The sequence below is a fragment of the Mesoplodon bidens genome, assembly GCF_964165515.1.
Source record: "Mesoplodon bidens genome assembly, chromosome: 18".
NCBI lineage: Eukaryota > Metazoa > Chordata > Mammalia > Artiodactyla > Ziphiidae > Mesoplodon > Mesoplodon bidens.
In genome coordinates, this window is record NC_138175.1 from 5,135,414 (window position 1) to 5,154,915 (window position 19,502).

Below are 19,502 nucleotides of genomic sequence, written 5' to 3' on the forward strand. Positions count from 1 at the left end.
AGGGGCCCGGACCCGGGAGCTGAGGACCAGACTTGCCCCTCTCCTGAGGGGGCAGAGATCTCCCCAGCCCAGCATCCGAAACGCTGCAGCGCCAGCTCCACAAGGACCAGCTGGCCTTCGCAGGCGGCTCAGAGCTGGGGGGCGGGCAGGATGCAAGCTGCAGCTGGAAGGAGACCCTTCCCTGAGCAGACACCCCCGGCCACAGCTCAGGCTCCCAGTCCAGCCCGACTCCGGCTCGTTGTGGAGGGCTGGCCCTATGTTCTCCCCCTGAGCCTTTGCTCGGCTCCCTGTGGGCAATGATTCGTGACGGACATGGTGCCCAGCACAGGCCCTGTACTTCCTTTAGACTTGGGAAGCTTCCTGAATTCCCAGTGGATGGAAACATCTGTAAAAAAACATTTTTAGGTTTTTTTCTTTTCTCCATACCCTCAGGGACCCTGCTTTTTAGATTTTGGGGAAGAAGCAGCTGAGGGTTCCCAGTCTTGCCCAATTTCAGTGCCCTTGTCTCCACCACCTCGGATGCTGCTGAGCATTTCATGATCCTGGGATGGGCCCCACCCTGTGCTCTGCCTTGGGGGCTGCCTCGCCAGCCCCCTCACCCTCTGGCTCCCCAGTGGGGTCGGGGATTGCCGATGGAAAGCGGGGTCGGCGGTCACCCGGGTGCCCTCCCTACACTGCTGCTCTCCAGGCCGCCTCCTCCCACTTCTGGTCCCTGTCACCACCGTTTCAGGCAGAGGCGGCCAAGCCACCCGGCGCAGCTTCCGAAGAGAGACCACGGATCTGCCAGAAGCCCGCTGAAGATGCAGGGGAGTCCCTGGGGTCCCCCACGTGGCATGCGTGCTTGGGGCCCAGAGAGCTGTGGTCATTGCATGGGGCCCTTTCAGCAGGAACTGCCAGCTGGCCCACTCCTACCTCCCGGTAAGTGGGGTCCCAGTGACACAGGCCCTGTTAAAACCCCCCAACAGGGTAAACTCACTCCTAAGCTGGGGCAGCACATCACAGGCTGAGCCCAGACTGTGGTCCATCCTGGTGCTGCCCCTGGGCCTCACCGTCCCTGCTCTGAGCCTCCTGCTCTGGGGCAGGGAGGGGGTGGGCCGGGACGTTGAGACCCCTGTGCCCTCCCCTGACTCCTAGGAGCTACCCCCGTGTTTCCCGCCTTCTCCACTCCCCCCATCACGTCGCCCCCTCCTACCCAGTGCAGGTGTCCAGGAACGAGCCCAGTCCTTTGGGGACAGGAGGGCCCCATGCGGGGAATTCACACCCCGGAGAGGTCTGCAGCTGCCCCGTGCATGCGGCGAGGACGGCTGCGGTCCCGGGTGACCCCTCCCACTCACCGAGCGCCCCCAGGTTCTCCGTCTGGAAGACCTTCTGCAGGGGCGGCAGGTATATCACCGCCAGCTGCCCCAGGACAGACCCGAGCACAGAGTAGAGGAACGTGCGGTTCCTCAGGAAGCCGATCTCGACTATCAGCTTGGTCTGCGGAGACGAAGGGCACAGTTGGGGCACAGGAGCCGCCCAGAGACTAGGGCCGGGAAAGCAGGAGCCGGTGCTGCCGGGGGCAGCGGGGTCTCACCTGGGAGCGGCAGGTCAAGGCGTTGAAGAGGTCGAAGAGCACGAAACAGGTGAAGGTCATGGTTGTGGTGCGCGGGGTGCTTGCCTTGTCTTCGGGCATCTGGAACGCGAGTGCACAGGGTGAGAAGGTGCGGGGGAGGTGGGGACTCCGCCCTCAGGACCCCTGTGTTAGAACCGACAGATCTGTGCCTCTCCCCCCGCCTGGCGGAGCACATGTGCTGGACAAAGGCGGGGCCTCTTCCACCTTCCGGGCCGTTGAGGATGCAAGAAAGAGCCCAGCTGCTCCTTGGGGGTGCTGTGGGGAACACCCCTGCGAAAAACAGACCTGGGGCTTGCCCGGCACCCCATCCCCCCTCCCACACAGGGGCGAGCTGGGTTTAAACACCTGGACGACCACATGCCTAATTCTCTATCTAGCTCACTGGCCGTCTCAGCACAGGGGCTGCCTGAACCTGCAGGCCACGGAAAGGTGATGCATAATAGGATCCCCTACAGTGAGAACAGATGGCCTCTTCGGTAAGTGGTGCTAGGAAAACTGGACAGCTACATGTAAAAGAATGAAATTAGAACACTCCCTAACCATACACAACAATAAACTCCAGATGGATTAACATATAGCTCAATATCAACAAAACAACCCAGTCAGAAAATGGGCAGAAGATCTAAATAGACATTTCTCCAAAGAAGACATACAGATGTCCAAGAAGCACATGAAAAGATCCTCAACATCGCTAATTATCAGAGAAATGCAAATCAAAACTGTAAGAAATAACACCTCACACTGGTCAGAACGGCCATCATCAAAAAGCCTACAAACAATAAATGCTGGAGAGGGTGTGGAGAAAAGGGAACCCTCTTGCACTGTTGGTGGGAATGTAAATTGATACAGCCACAATGGAGAACAGCATGGAGGTGCCTTAAAAAACTAAGAATTACCCAGACAAAGCTATAATTCTAAAAGATACCTGCACCCCTATGTTCACAGCAGCACTACTCACAAAAGCCAAAACATGGAAGCAGCCTCACCGTCCATCAACAGAGGAATGCATAAAGAAGATGTGGTACATACATACAATGGAATATTACTCAGCCATAAAAAAAAAGAATGAATGCCATTTGCAGCAACATGGATGGACCTGGAGATTATCATATTAAGTAAGCCAGACAAATATATGATATCACTTATATGTGGAATCTAAAAAAAAATGCAAATGAACTTATTTACAAAACAAACAGACTCACAGTCTTCGAAAACAAACTTATGGTTACTAAAGGGGAATCGTTGGCAGGGAAGATAGATTGGGAGTTTGAGATTAATTTACACACACTACTACTACATGTAAATAATCAACAAGGACCTACTGTGTAGCACAGGGAACTCAGTATTCTGTAATAACCTATAAGGAAAAAGATTCTGAAAAAGAATGGATACATGTAGATGCATACCTGAATCACCTTGCTGTACACCTGAAACTAACACAACATTGTAAATCAACTCCACCCCAATATAAAATAAAAATTAAAAGTAAGATCTCGGGCTTCCCTGGTGGCACAGTGGTTGAGAGTCCGCCTGCCGATGCAGGGGACGCAGGTTCGTGCCCCGGTCCAGGAGGATCCCACATGCCGCGGAGCGGCAGGGCCCGTGAGCCATGGCCGCTGAGCCTGCGCTCCACAACAGGAGAGGCCACAACAGTGGGAGGCCCGCGTACCGCAAAAAAAAAAAAGATCTCCCACATAGTTACCTCCCGAGAATAAGACAGGAGTTTCTTTAGTAGATGTCAGATTGTCTCCTGGGGATAATAGAAAGCAGGAGACGCACTGTGTCCCATTTAGGAAAAAAATCTGCCGCCTTTTCTCCACCTGTGAGGCCTCACGTCCCTTCCACCTGGTCCACCTCTGCAGCGTTGGCTCGCAGCCCCTCCCCACCCTCTGCTGCCCCCTGCCCTGCACGTGTGTTTGTCTCCCCCAGCCACGGCACCCCTGGGGGCCGGGACCACACCCCTGCCCCGCGTCTGCCACCGCACAGACCCACTGGCCATGAGGACTCCCCCACCTCTTTCCAGAAGATGAAGAGGGTCCCGCTGATGATGGTGGCGGCCGACAGGAGGATCTTCAGGATGAGGGCTCTGCCGAGTATCACATCCTTGATGTGCCTTGGTGGCTGCCTGAGGGTGTCCCTGTCGACCGGCTCTACCCCCAAGCTGCTCGGAACAAAACCGGACGCTTTGAAATAAACCACTGAAAAGACGTGCAGTGGTTAAACGCGCGAGGCCACCCGGCGAAGTGACGCACAAGGGTCCACATCGAAGGCCTGGATGGGCGCGGGCAGTGCCTCCAGCTTGTCCCCAGCCCCTCCTGCCTCACGTCCTCTGCTCCGCTGCCACAGCCTGGACCCCCACCGACAGCCCAGCAGCTCCACCGCCCTCCCGCATCCCCAGCCACGAGTGCGGTGACAGAAGACCATGCCTGTGGCCGACCACGTGGTCCTGAATGGTGCCCGGTCGTTCCCCGCCACCTCAGAGACCCCCGCCCCCAGCTCGGGCCTGGCCTCATCCCAGCTGGCCTGGAGAAATGGGATCCTGGCCCTGCCCACTGAAGAGCCCCCAAGCAACTGAGGGGACCTGCCTTCAGCCAACTCCAAGGCAGCGGGATCGGGGCTGGGCCCCAGTGGACGGTGTGGGGCACCAAGGAGGGAGCAGGCTGGGGGACACCCACGCGGGGCAGATACGGCTGGGGTCCAGCTTTGCTCGCGCTCCGTTCCCGGGGAGAGCACGTATAAGAGGTGCACTCTCGCTGGGCGTGGCGGGGAGCAAAGCCATCTCCGGTGGTGATTAGATTAATAACCAACAATTCAGCTGCACCGACAGCGACACCCGCCTTGTGCTCAGAAGCAGGGAAGTGCCTCGCTCGCTCACACCAGCCTCCCTGCCTCCAGGGCCCATCCTTCCTCCTGCATCATTCATTCCGTTAGCCTCACGTTCCCTCCTCATTCATCCAGCCAATAACGTCCTGAGCACCTAGTGTGTGCCGGGCACCACTGTAGGAGTCAGGGATCCTGCAGGGAACAAAAAAACCTTGCCCCCAGGAAGCTGACATCCCAAAGGGGATATGGATTATGATCAGATAAACAAGGAAATATGTTCCCCTCCAGGCAAAAATAAAGCAGGGTAAGGTGACTGGGAGGGAGAAAGCTGCTGCTAGAGAAATCAGGGAGGACTTCTCGGAGGCAGTGACCCGAATGAAGAGAGGGCTCGAGCCATGCAGGTAGCTCAGAGAGAGCATTCCAGGCAGAGGAGCAGAAAGTTCGTCGTCCCCCTGCCCGCCCACCAGACGCCTCCTCCTGCGCCTGGTGCATCCCCTTGCCGTCTCCCCTGCACGCTCCCCACTGCCTTACCTCTGCGCCGGCGGCCCGTCCATGATGATGTTGATCCACAGGATCTGCATGGCATTGAGGGGGCTGGGCAGGTTGCACACGGTGGACAGTGTGATGAGGCTCAAGGCCGAGATGCTCCTGCAGGGCACACACAGGGCACTGTCACCAGCTGCTCCCAGACCTGGCACACAGCAGGGACGCCGGCCTCGACTTACGTGCTCAGCTGAAATCGGACAAAGTTCTTGATGTTATGAAAAATCCCCTTGCCTTCCTCCACCGCATTCCTGCAAGAGAGGAGAAAGCATTTATTCACAAAGACGGCCGGGAGAGAAGGGTCAGCCAGCTCCGTCACCTGCTAAAGGAAGTGACGGTGTCACCAGAGGTCACGTTTCTCCTTGCTGGCATTCTCGGGGAATCACCAGTAGAGGATGCCGATGTCCTAACAGGTGGCTTCAGCCGCTGGGGACTGGTCCCCAAGCCACGATCGCTCTTCTGTCCAAAGACTGTAGACCATCCTCTCGTCCCAGCCCTGGGACCCCAGCCCTCACCCAAGGCTCCCGAAGTGCCTCCTGCCCCTCGGTGATCCACCAAGGAGAAGGAGCCCCCGTGGCCCTGCTTTCCGTGAGGGGGGGTGGGCCTGGGGACACCGTGTATACCCACCACAGCAGAGGAGGGGGCTGCCACCCCAGGCATTTTTGCCACTGAAGAAACACCTAAAGAGCAGCTTACATGATGGCTGAGAAGTCATCGTCCACCAGGATCATGTTGGCGGCCTCCTTGCTGACGTCCGTCCCTGTCTGCCCCATGGCAATCCCGATGTCCGCCGACTTCAGGGCGACCGCGTCGTTTACCCCGTCCCCTGTCATGGCCACGATGGCCCCCGACTCCTGCAAAGCCTTTGGAAAGAGGAGGCCAGTGGAGGCCTGCAGCCTGAGGACCTGCCTTCCAGATCCTTCCCTCCTCCTGCCCCGCCTCTCACACTGAGTGGTCCACGGCAAAGGCCCCTCTCTAGAGGGCACTGGGGTCAGCTGGCCCGGGTCTGAATCCCAGTTCCCCCCGTACGAGCTGTGGGCACAGGGCAAGCCCTGAACCTAACCTCAGCTTCTCTATCTGCAAAGTGGAAGCACGGTCCCTCCTTATCAGGGCTGTTGTGAGCCCTAAACTAAGAACACAGAGGGGACAGTGCCCGGCACAGAGCAAAGGCGTGAATGTGTTATCCGTCACCACACCAACTAAAAACTGTCGCTTGCCGTCTGGTTCTATAAGGATGAAGTCACTGGCCACTGCAGCCGCTGACCTTCCACAGCCCCTGAAAGGAGTTCAGGGCGGAGATCGGGAATGAGGGGAGAACTGCCAGAACAAGCCTTCAGGTGGTTGGCTGTTTCCAGGAGCAGATTTTATGCACCCAAATTCTTACAACTTTTCGTATCTAGAAAAGCACTAAAATCACTAACAGAGACGTCTGCTCCTCGTGGCCAGGAGCAGCCTTCTGCCAAAACGTGTGCATGACTGCTGGTACCCCCTTCACTAAAGTCACATACATGCCCCACCCCCTACCTCTTCGGAGCGGCCCCTCAGAGCTGAGACGCTGTCTCCCCAGCTATAGTCCTCATTTTGCCCCCAATAAAACTTAACTCACAGCTCTCACGGTGTGCTTTTCAGTCAACAACCATTAACAAATAATAATCAACTCGTCCCCTGAATCCATGTGGTACCCAGTAAGTATTAATATTCTCTTTGAGGAATGACTGGCACAGAGATTCACTCTGTAGAACTAAAAAACCCCAAAATGACACAAAAGGAAAAACACACGTGTTAAAGAGCAACTTTTCAAAGCATCCGTGTGCGGGAAAACGCAGGAGTCTCTCGTTCTAGTCCTTTCATTTTTGATGCACCATCAGGAGGCACCTGCGCTGGGCCAGGCAGCTGCCAAGGGCTTCACAGGCCCTGCTTCGTTTCTTTCTTTTTCTTTTTTGGCCGCGCCACGCAGCATGTGGGATCGTAGTTCCCTGACCAGGGATTGAACCCGCACCCGCTACACTGGAAGCGTGGAGCCTTAACCACTGGACAGCCAGGTAAGTCCCCTGGCTTCGTTTCACCCTCTCCTGCCTTCTGAATTAGCTGGTGTCATTCTGTCATTCACATTATCCCCATTTTACAGATGAGGAAAGTAAGGCCTGGAGTTAAATAACAGGAATACACCAAGGAGCACCCGACTAACGAAGGCTGGGCTCTGCGTTTCTCCCTTTGCGCCACCCAATTCCCGCTCCCTGCTTTTGGTATACGTGGCACGGGGCCCCCAGTTCTCCCTTCCCCAGAGGCCAGTGCAGAGGAGGCGGCCACCGCTGGGCCCTGGACCACCTTGTGAGCAGAGCCGCCACCGCCCTGGGCTGTGCCCTGAGGGACCAGAGAGGCACACAACTGACCTTGATGATTTTGAGTTTGTGCTTTGGGCTGGTCCTGAAGAAGACAGACACCTGGATACGGAGACGGGAGAGGGCCGAGCATCAGTGACTGAGGAGGTGGCACCTTCACCCCACGCCCCTCGGCGGCAAGCCTCGGGAGGACCCCACCTTCCCGACGCGCTTGGCCAGCTCGCCCTGCTCGGCACTTTCCACCTCTTCCCCGGACATGGCGCTCAGCTTCCCGTTGCACAGGCCGATGTTTCTTCCTGCAGGGTGTGGACAGTCCCTTCTGAGGGCCTGAGCCTGTGGTCCCTGCACGTGCCCCTCACGCCACCTACCTGACATCAGGCCCCGCCTTGGCCACAGGGAAAAACAAAACCACGGTGGCCCCAATTAGAGAGCACCTGCTATGGTATCTGACCTTAATTCCATCCACAGAAAGAACTGGCAACAAAGACCTCTTATCCCCGCTCTAAAGATGAGGAAACAGAGAGCGGTGACTTTCCCAAGGTCATAGGGCTAGTAAGTGCTAATACTGGACCTGACGTGGTTCTTTCTGTCTGATTCCAGAGTCTGTGATCTTTCCATGGTGCCAGGCTGTCTCAAGACAGAGAGGGAAGAAACCCAAGGTGTGGCAACCCTACTAACAGTAATAAAAAGAGTAGTAGGAGGAAGGTTGCTAGCCCTCTGCTGATGAAAAGCCTGAGGGTCAGAGTGGCTCAGTGGTTTGCCAAGGGCACACCGCTACTGGCAGAAGCCAGACTGGAAGTGTGCACAATGATGCTGCCTGTGGAGATGAGGTGAGATCATGGATGGAAGGCCCCCAGGACAGAATGTTCTTGGTGCACACGAGGTCTTTTCCTCTTTAGGAGAACCTGCCAACATTTTAGAGACAAACACCCACTCGGAAGGTGGGATGCTGGTCCTCGAACCTCAGAATCTCTTCCAAGCACGTGGAAGGAAGGTGTGAGCTCTCCTGACCAGGTCCCTCGAGGAGTAAGCACTGGTAGCGACCCTCACCCTCCACCCCATTCCCTGGTTACCTATCGCCAAGGCCGTCTCCAGAGCATCTCCCGTTATCATTTTCACGGACAAGCCCGAATCAGAGAGAACGTGGACTGCTTCCTCCACGCCAGCCCTCGGAGGGTCGATGATTCCTATGAGACCCAGGAACGTCAGCTTCCCCAGCTCGGGCCCAGAAGCCAGGGCCAGCACTGCAGACAGAGCAAGACCCACAGAAGGTTCAGAAGATTTTCGTCTCCAGTCAGCCCAGCCCCACCGTGTCCCAGACCCTCTTCTGTCCGCGAGGGGCTTGGGCACTAAGTCCCTGGACCACAAAGGGAAGGGACGATCTTTCCGGTGGTCGTCAGGCCCGTGCAGGGCAGCGGCTGTTGATGGCTCACCCACGATGGAGAGCAGGGCAAGCAGCAACTTGCCCAGCAGGAGACGGGCCTCTGTGCACTGGTGGTGCAGTCCCCAAGGGGAGTGGCCACGAGAACACTTGTGGGCTGGCGCATACGGGCGCATTTCTGGTGGCCTGCCTATCTGTCATTGCCAGCAGACTCGGGGCAACAGCTACCGAGGTCAAGAAAAATGTGCAGGAGGCAACACGGGTCAGAGGACTCTGTTTCAGTGGCACAGAAGCCAGACCTGGCTCTTGGGGACAGGTGCTCTGAGGGGGTGGTGTGAGAACTGACCTTACTTTGTCACCTTACTGATATGGGAGGGGAGATAGGCCAGCAAGTTCCAGCTGTGACCCCTCAGTCATGACACTGTACCAGTGATGCAGGGGGGTGTGCCAGCGATGCGGGTACCATTCCCCCCTTTCTCAAAGCAACCCTCCCTGCCCTGCTCAGCTAAGCTCAGTTCTGTCCTGACATGTCCTCACCTTCTAGGCTTGTCAGTTTATAATTACTGTCCCCTGAAGGGGAAAACTAGGGCAACTGAAACCAATACAGCAAGCCAACGCTTCTCACTTTCCCCTGAGGGAATACACGTGTTCCAGAGTGTTTTTAGACATTTTCTCTGAAAACCGACAGGCTGACATATGACACTATGGGAAACATGAGATTTAATGTTCAGCCCATCGGGGAAGGCGTCGGCCCTGGTGCAGAAAATTGGAAATGGCCAAGCAATGAAATGTCTATTAATTTACAAGAGCTTTGGGTTTTCCTGACAGCGAGCCGTGAGCAAGACGACCAATCGGGAAAATCATTGTTTCAGGGGCGGCCTGTTCACCTGCCTTAGAAAACTCAGAACCTCTTCTTGCACACGTGAGCTGCGTCTGGGATAACGGGTGTCATCTGGCGGCTGAGATGGGTGGGGGTCTCCCTATCTTTCATCTGCCCAAGAGAGCCCACCCTGGCTTTGCTTGCATTAGCATCCTGCCTGACACCACTCTGATCATCACTGCGTTGACTCGGGACCCTGCATTAATACACTTGAGAAGTCAGTGTTACGTGCAAACTTAGAGCTTGGGGCTGGGACCACAGGCACTGACCCCGCAGGCCGAGCGACCCCATCCTCTTCTCCTCCTGCTGGCAGAAGGCTCGCTGCTGGGGCGTCAGCGGCAGGGGGATACCCCCATGGTTGTACATGGTACAGTAACGAATCACTTCCTCGAAGGCCCCCTTCATGAAGTAGATGTCTTCTTGCTCCTTGGAAAAGACAAAAGGAAAAAAATCGGCTGACACCGGCTGCTTCAGCTCTTGGTGACCGTCACCTCATCCACACAGAGATGTTCACGGCAGGGTTATTTATCCCGGACCGTCATTGTTCACCGATACAGGACAGGTTAGAGAAGTTACAGGAAATCCACACGATGGAATACCTTGCAGTCCAGAGAGGGGTGAGGCCGATCTCTGACCCAAACCAGGCCCCGCCCTACATCGGGCTCCCTGGTTGATGTCACGCAGAGCATCCGCACGTTTCACGAACTGGTCATATCCCAGCCAGTGCTGTGCCTTTAAGTGTGTGACTGACCACTAGATGTCTATTTCAGGGAGACTTCCAAGCAAGGCAGGCACCATGAACTTGGCCCATAAGAATGAACCCAAATGAGCAGCTGACCCGTTTCCTGTGCATTTGTTAAGCTCCGTCTCCCCGAGACCGTAAGCGCCAGGTGCCTTGTCAGTGTGGGTCACACTGTAACCCCGGCACGAGCACAGCGCCTTCCTGCTTGCAGTGGGCAGCGAATGAGCTTGTGCCAACTGACACGGAAAGCTGTCCGAGACAGCATTTAAGGGAAAAGAGCAAACTACACACACTGTATACGGCATGACCTTCTTTTGAAACTACCACCCCCCATGCTGCATGTGCACGTTTAGAATCTGGAACACTCTATCTCTGACTGCTAAGGGGTGTTAGCATGGGTGGGGAGCGGGTAGGGAGAAAAGAGGGGCAGGATTGTCGTGAGCTTCCATTTTTGAAGTTACATTTCTATAATTTTTTTCAATGAAAATATATTACCATTGCCTTTGGGGGGGAAATAAGATTTGAAGGTATTAAAACATTAAAAAAAAAACCCAAAACCCCTCTTAAGCACCCGGAATTTGTATGCCTGTCCGCTCATGGCAAAGACCTGGGATAAGCTGGCCGAGCTACCCGCCACTGTGAATGAGATGGGAAATCTCAGCATGGGCAAGACATGACAGATTCCAGAAAGAGCAGAAGGTTTGGAGAGAAAGGTAGAAAGAAGGCAATAAAAATCTCTTAAAAAAAAAGTTTTTTCATTTCAGAAAATCTGAAGAGCTACAGAAAATTTAAATAGAAAAAGGTGGGGGAAAAACGTTGGCTGAATCCCCACCCAGGCACAGCCAGTAAGAATTTGGTACCTGTTCCCCTGGTGGCCTAGAACCTATGTGTGCACACACGTGCGAGCTCACTGTCCACACCATCTATGGTGGATGCCGGGGTGTGTGTCCTGGATCCCCCTTCAGGATGAAGGCTCGTTCCCCCGTTGTGACAGTTACATGAGATTCATATGTGTAAAGAACTCAGCACAGGGATGCGAAAAAAGGACCCTAAGGTAGCAGTGGGGTCTGTGTCGTCAGTAGGACATGCAGTCACGCCAGTAGTAATTACTCAGTCATTGTACTGTAGGCCAGTGAGTCTCACACGTGAACTTGCATCAGAATCCCCAGCAGACACAGGTGACCAGGTCCCAGCCCTGGAATTTCTGATTCAGTGGGTCTGGGGTAGAGCCTGAGAATCTGCATTTCAAACAAATTCCAAGGTGATGCTCCTGCGGGTTCAGGGACCCCACTTTTGAGAACCAGAGATTCAGATGACAATCTCAGAAGAGGGCCCAAGATAATCAAAGGTGTAATTGCCATCAACTGTACTTTCACATATTTGGAAGCTCACAGAAGTAGCCAGGAACTTTAAACTCTTCTGATGTCTGCATTTTGCTTTGCTGGAAAGGGGCAGAGAGGCACACTCACCTCATTCTTGGGGCTGCATTGAACCGCCATCCACTTCTGCTCCGAACGGAATGGAATCTCTTTTTTTCGCATGTATGAATCTTTAATATCACTTAAGCCCATCTAGGAAAATAAAATGGGACGTTTTCAGTGAGTCACCCTAAACCAATCTCTAGGCAAAGCTCAGTGCATTTAAATTATTCATTATTCAAACCACCTCAGGCAGATGAGAAACCCAAGCGTTTAGCACACAGAGAAAAGCCATTTGCTTTCAAACGTCCCACCCGAAAAGAAATCAATCTCTTTTCTCTTGTCCCAGAGGCACAGCCTGATGGCCTCTGCCACAGCTTCTAGCTGGAACCTGTGGGGTTTCTGCCAGGATGAATGTTTCAGACTTGAAGAGGCGGCAAAAGGAGCCCTGGGAAGTGGGGTGCCTGCGGTCACCACCTGGGGTCCCTGCCAGGCCTCACACTCACTCTCTCTTTGATGGCTTTCAGGCCAGTTCCTTGACAGCTCTGAGCCTTGGTTTGCCCAGTTGTAAACCAATCCTAACCCATGCATCCCATCGCCCCCCAAGGGGTGAAAATGGGTTCTTAGGGGGTGAAAAAAATCTCCTTTTGTGTATAAAGCACAGATACCCATACAGTACAGGAACAGATACATACTATTGGGCTGACAAAAAAAGTTCGTTTGGGTCTTTCCGTAATATCTGCAGTATTAAAATCTCATGGGGGGAGTGATTAGGGAAAAAACATCTAAAAAGTCTCCTTAGGGGAGTGTCATCCGTTGCACTGTGTCCCTCAAAGACTTATGGAAGGTGTAATTCCCCAGTGCCTGCGAACAGGATCTGATTTGGAAATAGGGTCTTTGCAGGTGTAACGAAGTTAAGATGAGCTGGTTAGGGGGAGCCCACGACGGTATGACCGGTGTCCTTCTAAGAAGAGGACAAGGCCATGTGAGGACCTCCCTCACTCAGACAGGACCTGGAATTGTGCTGCCAGTGTAGCTCCGAGTGAAAGAATTCCCCGTGCAGACGTCCCAGACCTCCTACCTTCATTGCCAGGGCCATCAAGGCGCCTTCCGTGGGCTGCCCCATCATGGCGTTCTTTCCGATGATGGCGTTGTTGGCGACACAGCCTGCCTGGAAGGAGAGGTTTCCAAAGATCGTCTGTTAGTATTTGGAGCTGCACCCACCGGGGTCCCCGGCTTACTGAGGCACGTGAAAAGGTGCAGCCCTGAACACTGGACCCATTTTCAGAGCTGGGGCTGGCATGGGGGCCCGGGGACAAGTTTACTCTTCAAAATACATCAGTCCCCGATCTTCAAAATTCACACCATTAATATTTACTGACTCTGCTGAATGCTGGTCGTCACACAGCTGTCATGACGAACTACAGTGGGAAGGCAGGCAGACTGGGGGGGGGGTCACGCGTGTGGGGTGATGGCCAGTGCCCGCTAATGGGGACGGGGTTTCTGATTGGGGCGACAAAGTGTCCTGGAATTAGACAGCGGTGATGGCTGCACAACCTTGTGAATATACTAAAACCCACTGAACTGTACACTTTAAAAGGGTGAATTCTGTGGTGTGCGACCTACATTTCAATTTAAAATAATAACTGAAAAAAGAGAAGTAGAAACAGACAAAAAGAGCATGGGGGTGAATCCCGGCTCCCTCCCACTCACTGGGGGACCTTGGGCACTCAACGCTACCTCTCTGAGCCCCCTGTTTTTTTTTTTTTTTTTTTTTTGGCCGGCGCTGTGCATGCCAGCATGCCGTATCTTAGTTCTCCAACCAGGGACCGAACCTGTGCCCCCTGCATTGGGAGCGCGGCGTCTTAACCACTGGACCGCCAGGGAAGTCCCGAGCTCCCGTTTCTCAATCTGCACAACTGAGATAATGGGGCAGCCCTCTCAGGGCTCTGTTAATTGTCACTGTGGAGGTGGGACCTGCGCGGAGGGGATGGTGGTCAGACTTCCCGTGGGGAGGGGACGTGAGCTCCTGCGAGGATAGGAATGGCTCACATCACAAGTACTGATGGTCACAACAGGCGGCGTTCGTCCCGTGCTTGTTTCCCGACATTCACGGAGCCCCTTCCCTGTCCAGCCAGCAAGCGGGGAGGAAGGAGCTCCCGGCTCTTCCCTTACGTCCCATATTTCCATGTGTATCTGGGCCGCCGTGACAACCTGACCCCTGGGCCGTGGCCCGGTCATCACCGAGAACCAGCTGGTCCAACTGCTATCTCTCTTTCCGGAGAGAGTCCCCATTAGCTCTGTTTTAAATTCATGTTTACTTCCACGGTGGCACTTCTGACACTTACCTCGACTAATTTCCCCACTGAGACGTTGGAAAACTGCTTAATGACTTCCTTTGAGGGTACCAGACAGACAGTCCCTTGGCCATTGTAGCCAACTCCACTGACCTACAGGGCAAAGGCAAAAAACGGGGCGTCACTAGGAGGCAAAAAGACGCTTCCCCGCTTGACCCATATCCCTTTCTGGGGATCCATCCCTAAGGACATGGTCCCACCACGAACACATCTCCAAGCATGAAATGTTCCCTGCAGGATTACGTATTAATCAGATACCTCACCGAGTGCCATGCTTCAGTAAATTGCAACAGGGCATTCTTCAGCCAGTAAAAATTATGGTTATGAAAACCAAGTATTAGCATACAAGGGTGCTTATGTTCTAGAACCGGGGCGGGCAAGCTCTTTATTTTTTTTTAAATTAATTAATTAATTTATTTTTGCTGTGTTGGGTCTTCGTTTCTGTGCGAGGGCTTTCTCTAGTTGTGGCAAGCGGGGGCCACTCTTCATCGCGGTGCGCGGGCCTCTCACTGTCGCGGCCTCTCTTGTTGTGGAGCACAGGCTCCAGATGCGCAGGCTCAGTAGTTGTGGCTCACGGGCCTAGTTGCTCCGCGGCATGTGGGATCCTCCCAGACCAGGTCTCGAACCCGTGTCCCCTGCATTAGCAGGCAGACTCTCAACCACTGCGCCACCAGGGAAGCCCCAAGCTCTTTCTTGTAGAGCCAATAGCAAATATCGTAGCCTTGGCAGTAATCTCTGCTGCGATTACTCTGTGGCTGTGATATGACAGGAAACACGGACAACGTGACAACACAAGGGTGCAGCATCCTCCGCCAACCAGAGGGTGGCTGCCTCCCATCAGTCATGTTCCTTGCTGCTATTTGTAGCAAGGAGATTGTCCAATAACCCATATTTGTTTCTTCCTTACTGTTCTCTGGAAGACTCCATGTGCTTTCTCTGGGAAGGAAGGGGTCTGGCAGGGCACAACCTGGACTTGAACCTTATAAATTCACACGGGCTCACCTCAGCGTGGAGCCCGTCCGACGTCACAAGTTGGGTGACAGTCATTTCATTGGCAGTCAGAGTCCCCGTCTTATCAGAACAGATGACATTGCAGCAACCTGGCACAAGAAGACACCAGAGTTTATAGGAACAAGAAGTCGTCCCCACCAACTCTCAGGCTTAGGAAACACCCAGGTTGAATGATCACGGCACTAAAATGCCCATGCAGTCCAATTTGGAAGAATCCAACCAGCTGGATTCCCTCACCTAAAGTCTCCACGATGGGCAGCTTCTTCACAATGACCCGCTTCCTGGCCATCCGCAGCACTCCCAGGACCAGCGTAACTGTGACGACGATGGGCAGACCCTCGGGAATGGCGGCCACAGCCAGGCTGGATCGAAAAGGCCAGGCGGATCACCTCTAGCACGCACTTAACGATGACGTGCATCCCACCTGGCGTTGGCAGCATGTTTACCCGGTGAAGCTTGTCCGTGGTTCCCCCACCTTCTCTGTTCTGTTCTCTGCTCCCAGCCCCATGACACACCTGCCTCCTTCTTCAGCATCCATTGCTCTGAGCTTTCCCCCTGCAAAACCCTGCTTTCCTACCAGACATCCACACTTTAGTGTGAATTAGCCTGTCCGTTGTTTTGCCTATTTAAGTGCTTTTGCATTTAAATTGTCATCTCTTAAGAGACAAAAGTCTTGGGCCCTATGAAAGCAACTTCCAGAATCAGACACTAAGTGGGAAGTGGAATTATTAGGTTCAGAGGGTCCTCCGTGGGTCCCTTGAATTTTACTTTAAGTTGGTCTAATGGTTTAGACACTTGCTGTGAGAAAAGCAGACAAGGAAATGACAGCTGGGGGAGGTGAAGCGGCCCGGCGAGGCCTGAGCCTAAGCAGATTGTTGTGCTCATCTGCTTAGGACGCCCCCCCGCCCAACTCTTTCTGTACCACGGGGCCCCGCCCGCCCACAGCCAAGGTTGATTGGGTTAGAGGAGAACATGTGACTCCACTGAACCAATGAGCTTCTCCCTTGGGAATGTGCATTGGGACTGAGCACAGGATCCCCTTCCTGTGGGCAGGGTTTGTGTCTTGCCAGTGACCTCAGGCCGATGGGGGAGGCTGGAGAGTGCGGGGCAGACTGTGCGGAGCTGTGGGGTGAGCATTACCATGCCACGCCCCAGCGCGGTCCATCCTTTGCACAGCACGGTGCTGCAGGTAGTCAGTAAATATTTGCTGAGTGAACACACAGGAATGAGTGAACACATGGCAAGTGCAGGAGCCTGGACCCACCCTGGCGTAGCATATAGTGAGCGCTCTACATAGGCTGGTTAATAATCAGAAAGCCCCGCCACCGAGGAGGACCATTCAACCGAAGCCACGCACGGCTACCGTATTTCATCAGATCTAAGGCGCTGCTGATCGGGAAGGGCACCATTATCCTGCGCACCCTCTAAGAAAGGAAAAACATGCTGCCCATTAACGGTGCCGGGATGCTTTCTTATCACCTCACTTGTGAGAAGCAGTCTGACTTGAGAAGGCAGAAGGTGAAAAAGAATGTGTGTCTTAGAATCAAAGAAATACGGTATATGAATGGCGGCCTTTCACCTGGAGACCATGGAGCATTCAGGGGTGAGTTATATAAACCAAGGTGACGGAATTTGGTCAAGGGACTGTGCCCGGTTTCTACGGTGACAGCAAGAAGGCTTCCGTGGTTTTATGGCACAGGCTGACAAGGCCAGCTAAGCAAACATTTGCAAAGGGTTCTCACGGGCACTTTCCTCCTACATGGCATGAGAAGGGCATTGTGTGTGCCTGGATGTTATCATAATAATAAAAAATTAATTGGCAAACTAACAAAGATTACAATAGACCAGGAAAAGCAAGTAGACCTTGGGTCATCTTGAATGTCACTCAAGGCAGAAGGAAGTGGGATAAAGTTTTTAAAAGAATGATTCTCATGCTGTTTATTTTGGAGAATCTCTTCCTCACCAGCTATCCTGCCAGTTCTACCTTATGACGGAGAGGTTTTGAGTGATTTTCTTCTGCTAAAAACTGAAGAACCTCATCCTTTCAAAGTCACAAGTGAAATGACCAGAGTCAGTTTTCTTTCAATTTCAAGTTTCCCATGGACCCAGTGAGATGAGAGAGATGAGAGGGGCTGTTAGACAAGAAATCAGAAATGATCTTGGGGAAGCAGGGATGCAGTGGACACAGGAGCCTTTTCTCTTACTGACCTGGAAATATTTAACAGTCTTTTTGCCTTGTGGAACTTTCTGTGGTTTACAAGATGGGATGGAACGCATCCTTATTTGGGGGAGGTTCTCATGCATCATGGCCTCTGAGAGTTCTGCTTTTTCTGGGACCCCCTCGTGGCTGAGGCTCCACCCTCTGCCACCACCCCTACCTCTAAAGACCTAGTCACCTGAGCCGCCTTTTTGGGGCTCCACCTTCTTCCCTAGCCCCACCTCTTGCTGGAGCCCCGACTAGGGTAATTGTAGCCATGGCCTCACTGCTCAGAGTGATGCTTCCTGAACCGGCAGCATCAGCATCCCTGGGGAGCATGTGAGGAATGCAGCATCTCGGCCCCCCCCCCAGACCCACTGAGTCAGAGCCCCGGCAATCTGTGTGGGACAAGCTCTCCCAGGGACCCTTGTATGGTGAGGTGAGTTACGGTCAAGTCCGAGACCCCCTGCTCTATGCGTCCTCCTCTTGCAGGAGGCCCTGCCCTCACCTCAAACTCCACCGTCCACAGCGCAGCCAGCTGCCCGCTGCCCTGTTCCCTCCTCCCCCTCCCTCCTCAGAACAAGCCAGGGGTCACACCTCCCATCACCGTCCCAAGAATGGCCAACACTTTTCATCACTCTGCTGCAAAAGAACAGTAGAGATGGCCTGGCACGGCGTGTTGAGAAGGCTTCTGAGGATGTGATTAGAATTCAGAGAAAAAGGGGCCCGTGAGTTTCCACGTGACCAGCCCCCTCATCTACCCCACCGTCTGGTCTTATCACCCAGCCCGACCACAGCCTCCCCGCGGCTTCCGCAGATGCGCTAGGCTCACTCCGCCTCCGCGCCTTTGCCCCTGCCATTCTCCTGCCTGAACGCCCCGCCCACCCTTAGCAGCATCTCTCCAGCTTCAACTCCTCAGAGAAACCTCTCCTGGCCACCTTTTCCAGCCACATCCCTTCCCGCCTCCCTTTTAATCTCTCTTGACCTCGTTTCCTTTGCACCTTTGATCATAAGTTTTGATTATTTTGCTAACATTCACTTCAATTGTTCACGTTTACTTTCCCCACCAGCCTGCAGACTCCGTGGTCCAGCTCCATCAGCACTGGACGATGCAAGCACATAGTAAACAGGTGCTCAAGAAACACGTGTGGGGCAAATAAGCAAACCAAGTGCCATGGCCGGGGAGGGTAGGGAGGGTCCCCGCCCTGTCCGGGAGGTGGCCAGGGGCACTGAGCCGGACCCTGGCTTTGGATCAGAATCGTGGGGTCTGCAGGCTGTCTCCTCCACTCCCTGATCCTGTAACTACAGGCAGATGTGTCGGCCTAACCCTCAGCTTCTCCATCTGTGAAATGGAGACCGGCCTGCCTCTGGGAGCTGTGCCTCGATGAGCGAGGTCACATGCTCCTCCAGAGTCCTTCCCCCTCCTCCACTCGGCATCAGCAGACCCTGGCCGCGCCCCCTTCACTTTCTCGAAGATTCTAGAACCGCCTCACCTAGCTGGTCAACACTCCGACACAGACATGGAAGGATAAACGGCCATCGAAAGCTCTGGGTCCTATTTTCCTTTATACCATTCACGGCACGTAGCTCAGGATATAAAGTCAGGAAACCCCGCTCGACTTGAGATCATGACCTCGTCCACTCAAAAGAACACGCTGGGCTCTGTATCTAGAGCTCTGCAAGCCTTCTGCTGTGGCCACTACCCAAACGTGACGATGATGATCCGGGTGTGTTTCAGGGAAAAGGCCTGAAATCCAGCAGGAACATCTGTACAGCACAATGGCCTGATTTCCATGGTTCCAAAGAGTTTGGGGGGAAGACCCAAGTCCTGGTATCAATCCATTTATTTATAGCTTATATAAAGTGAAAACCTAAAGACAATTGCTGTTAGGGTATCTTTTCTTTTTATACTCAGAATTAGTCTGAGATGGCGTTTTCCAATTGTTTGCCATTTGTATTTTGCTTTTATGGTTTTTGTCACATAATATTCTAACTGCATAATATTCTTTAAACCAACTTTTCCTTTTTCTTTTTCATGTCCCCAGGATTTGGCATTAATGAGATTTTGTTTGTTAAGGAATGGCAAAGCTTCTAAAACCAGACACAGACTTTTCCAGCTTCCATTCAGTCACAAAATAGTCACTGAGTAATAGGATACACACCTGCCCACGGGTGGATTTTGCTGGCCTGCTTCTC

The 19,502-nt window shown here is 53.7% G+C and overlaps 1 protein-coding gene across 1 annotated transcript in view; it reads right to left on the reverse strand.

The window, feature by feature from the left end:
• ATP2C2 (ATPase secretory pathway Ca2+ transporting 2) overlaps positions 1-19,502 on the reverse strand; it is a gene marked incomplete at its 5' end in the record, with an annotated part of 49,533 nt that overhangs the window by 358 nt on the left and 29,673 nt on the right. Inside the window, 15 exons of the mRNA XM_081215304.1 lie at positions 1,335-1,476; positions 1,574-1,672; positions 3,626-3,773; positions 4,967-5,083; positions 5,161-5,229; positions 5,675-5,841; positions 7,372-7,422; positions 7,519-7,616; positions 8,394-8,564; positions 9,851-10,007; positions 11,793-11,894; positions 12,823-12,912; positions 14,090-14,191; positions 15,101-15,198; positions 15,347-15,471. Of these exons, the coding sequence (XP_081071430.1) occupies positions 1,335-1,476; positions 1,574-1,672; positions 3,626-3,773; positions 4,967-5,083; positions 5,161-5,229; positions 5,675-5,841; positions 7,372-7,422; positions 7,519-7,616; positions 8,394-8,564; positions 9,851-10,007; positions 11,793-11,894; positions 12,823-12,912; positions 14,090-14,191; positions 15,101-15,198; positions 15,347-15,471 (1,736 nt within the window). The remainder of the gene's footprint in view (positions 1-1,334; positions 1,477-1,573; positions 1,673-3,625; positions 3,774-4,966; positions 5,084-5,160; positions 5,230-5,674; positions 5,842-7,371; positions 7,423-7,518; positions 7,617-8,393; positions 8,565-9,850; positions 10,008-11,792; positions 11,895-12,822; positions 12,913-14,089; positions 14,192-15,100; positions 15,199-15,346; positions 15,472-19,502) is intronic.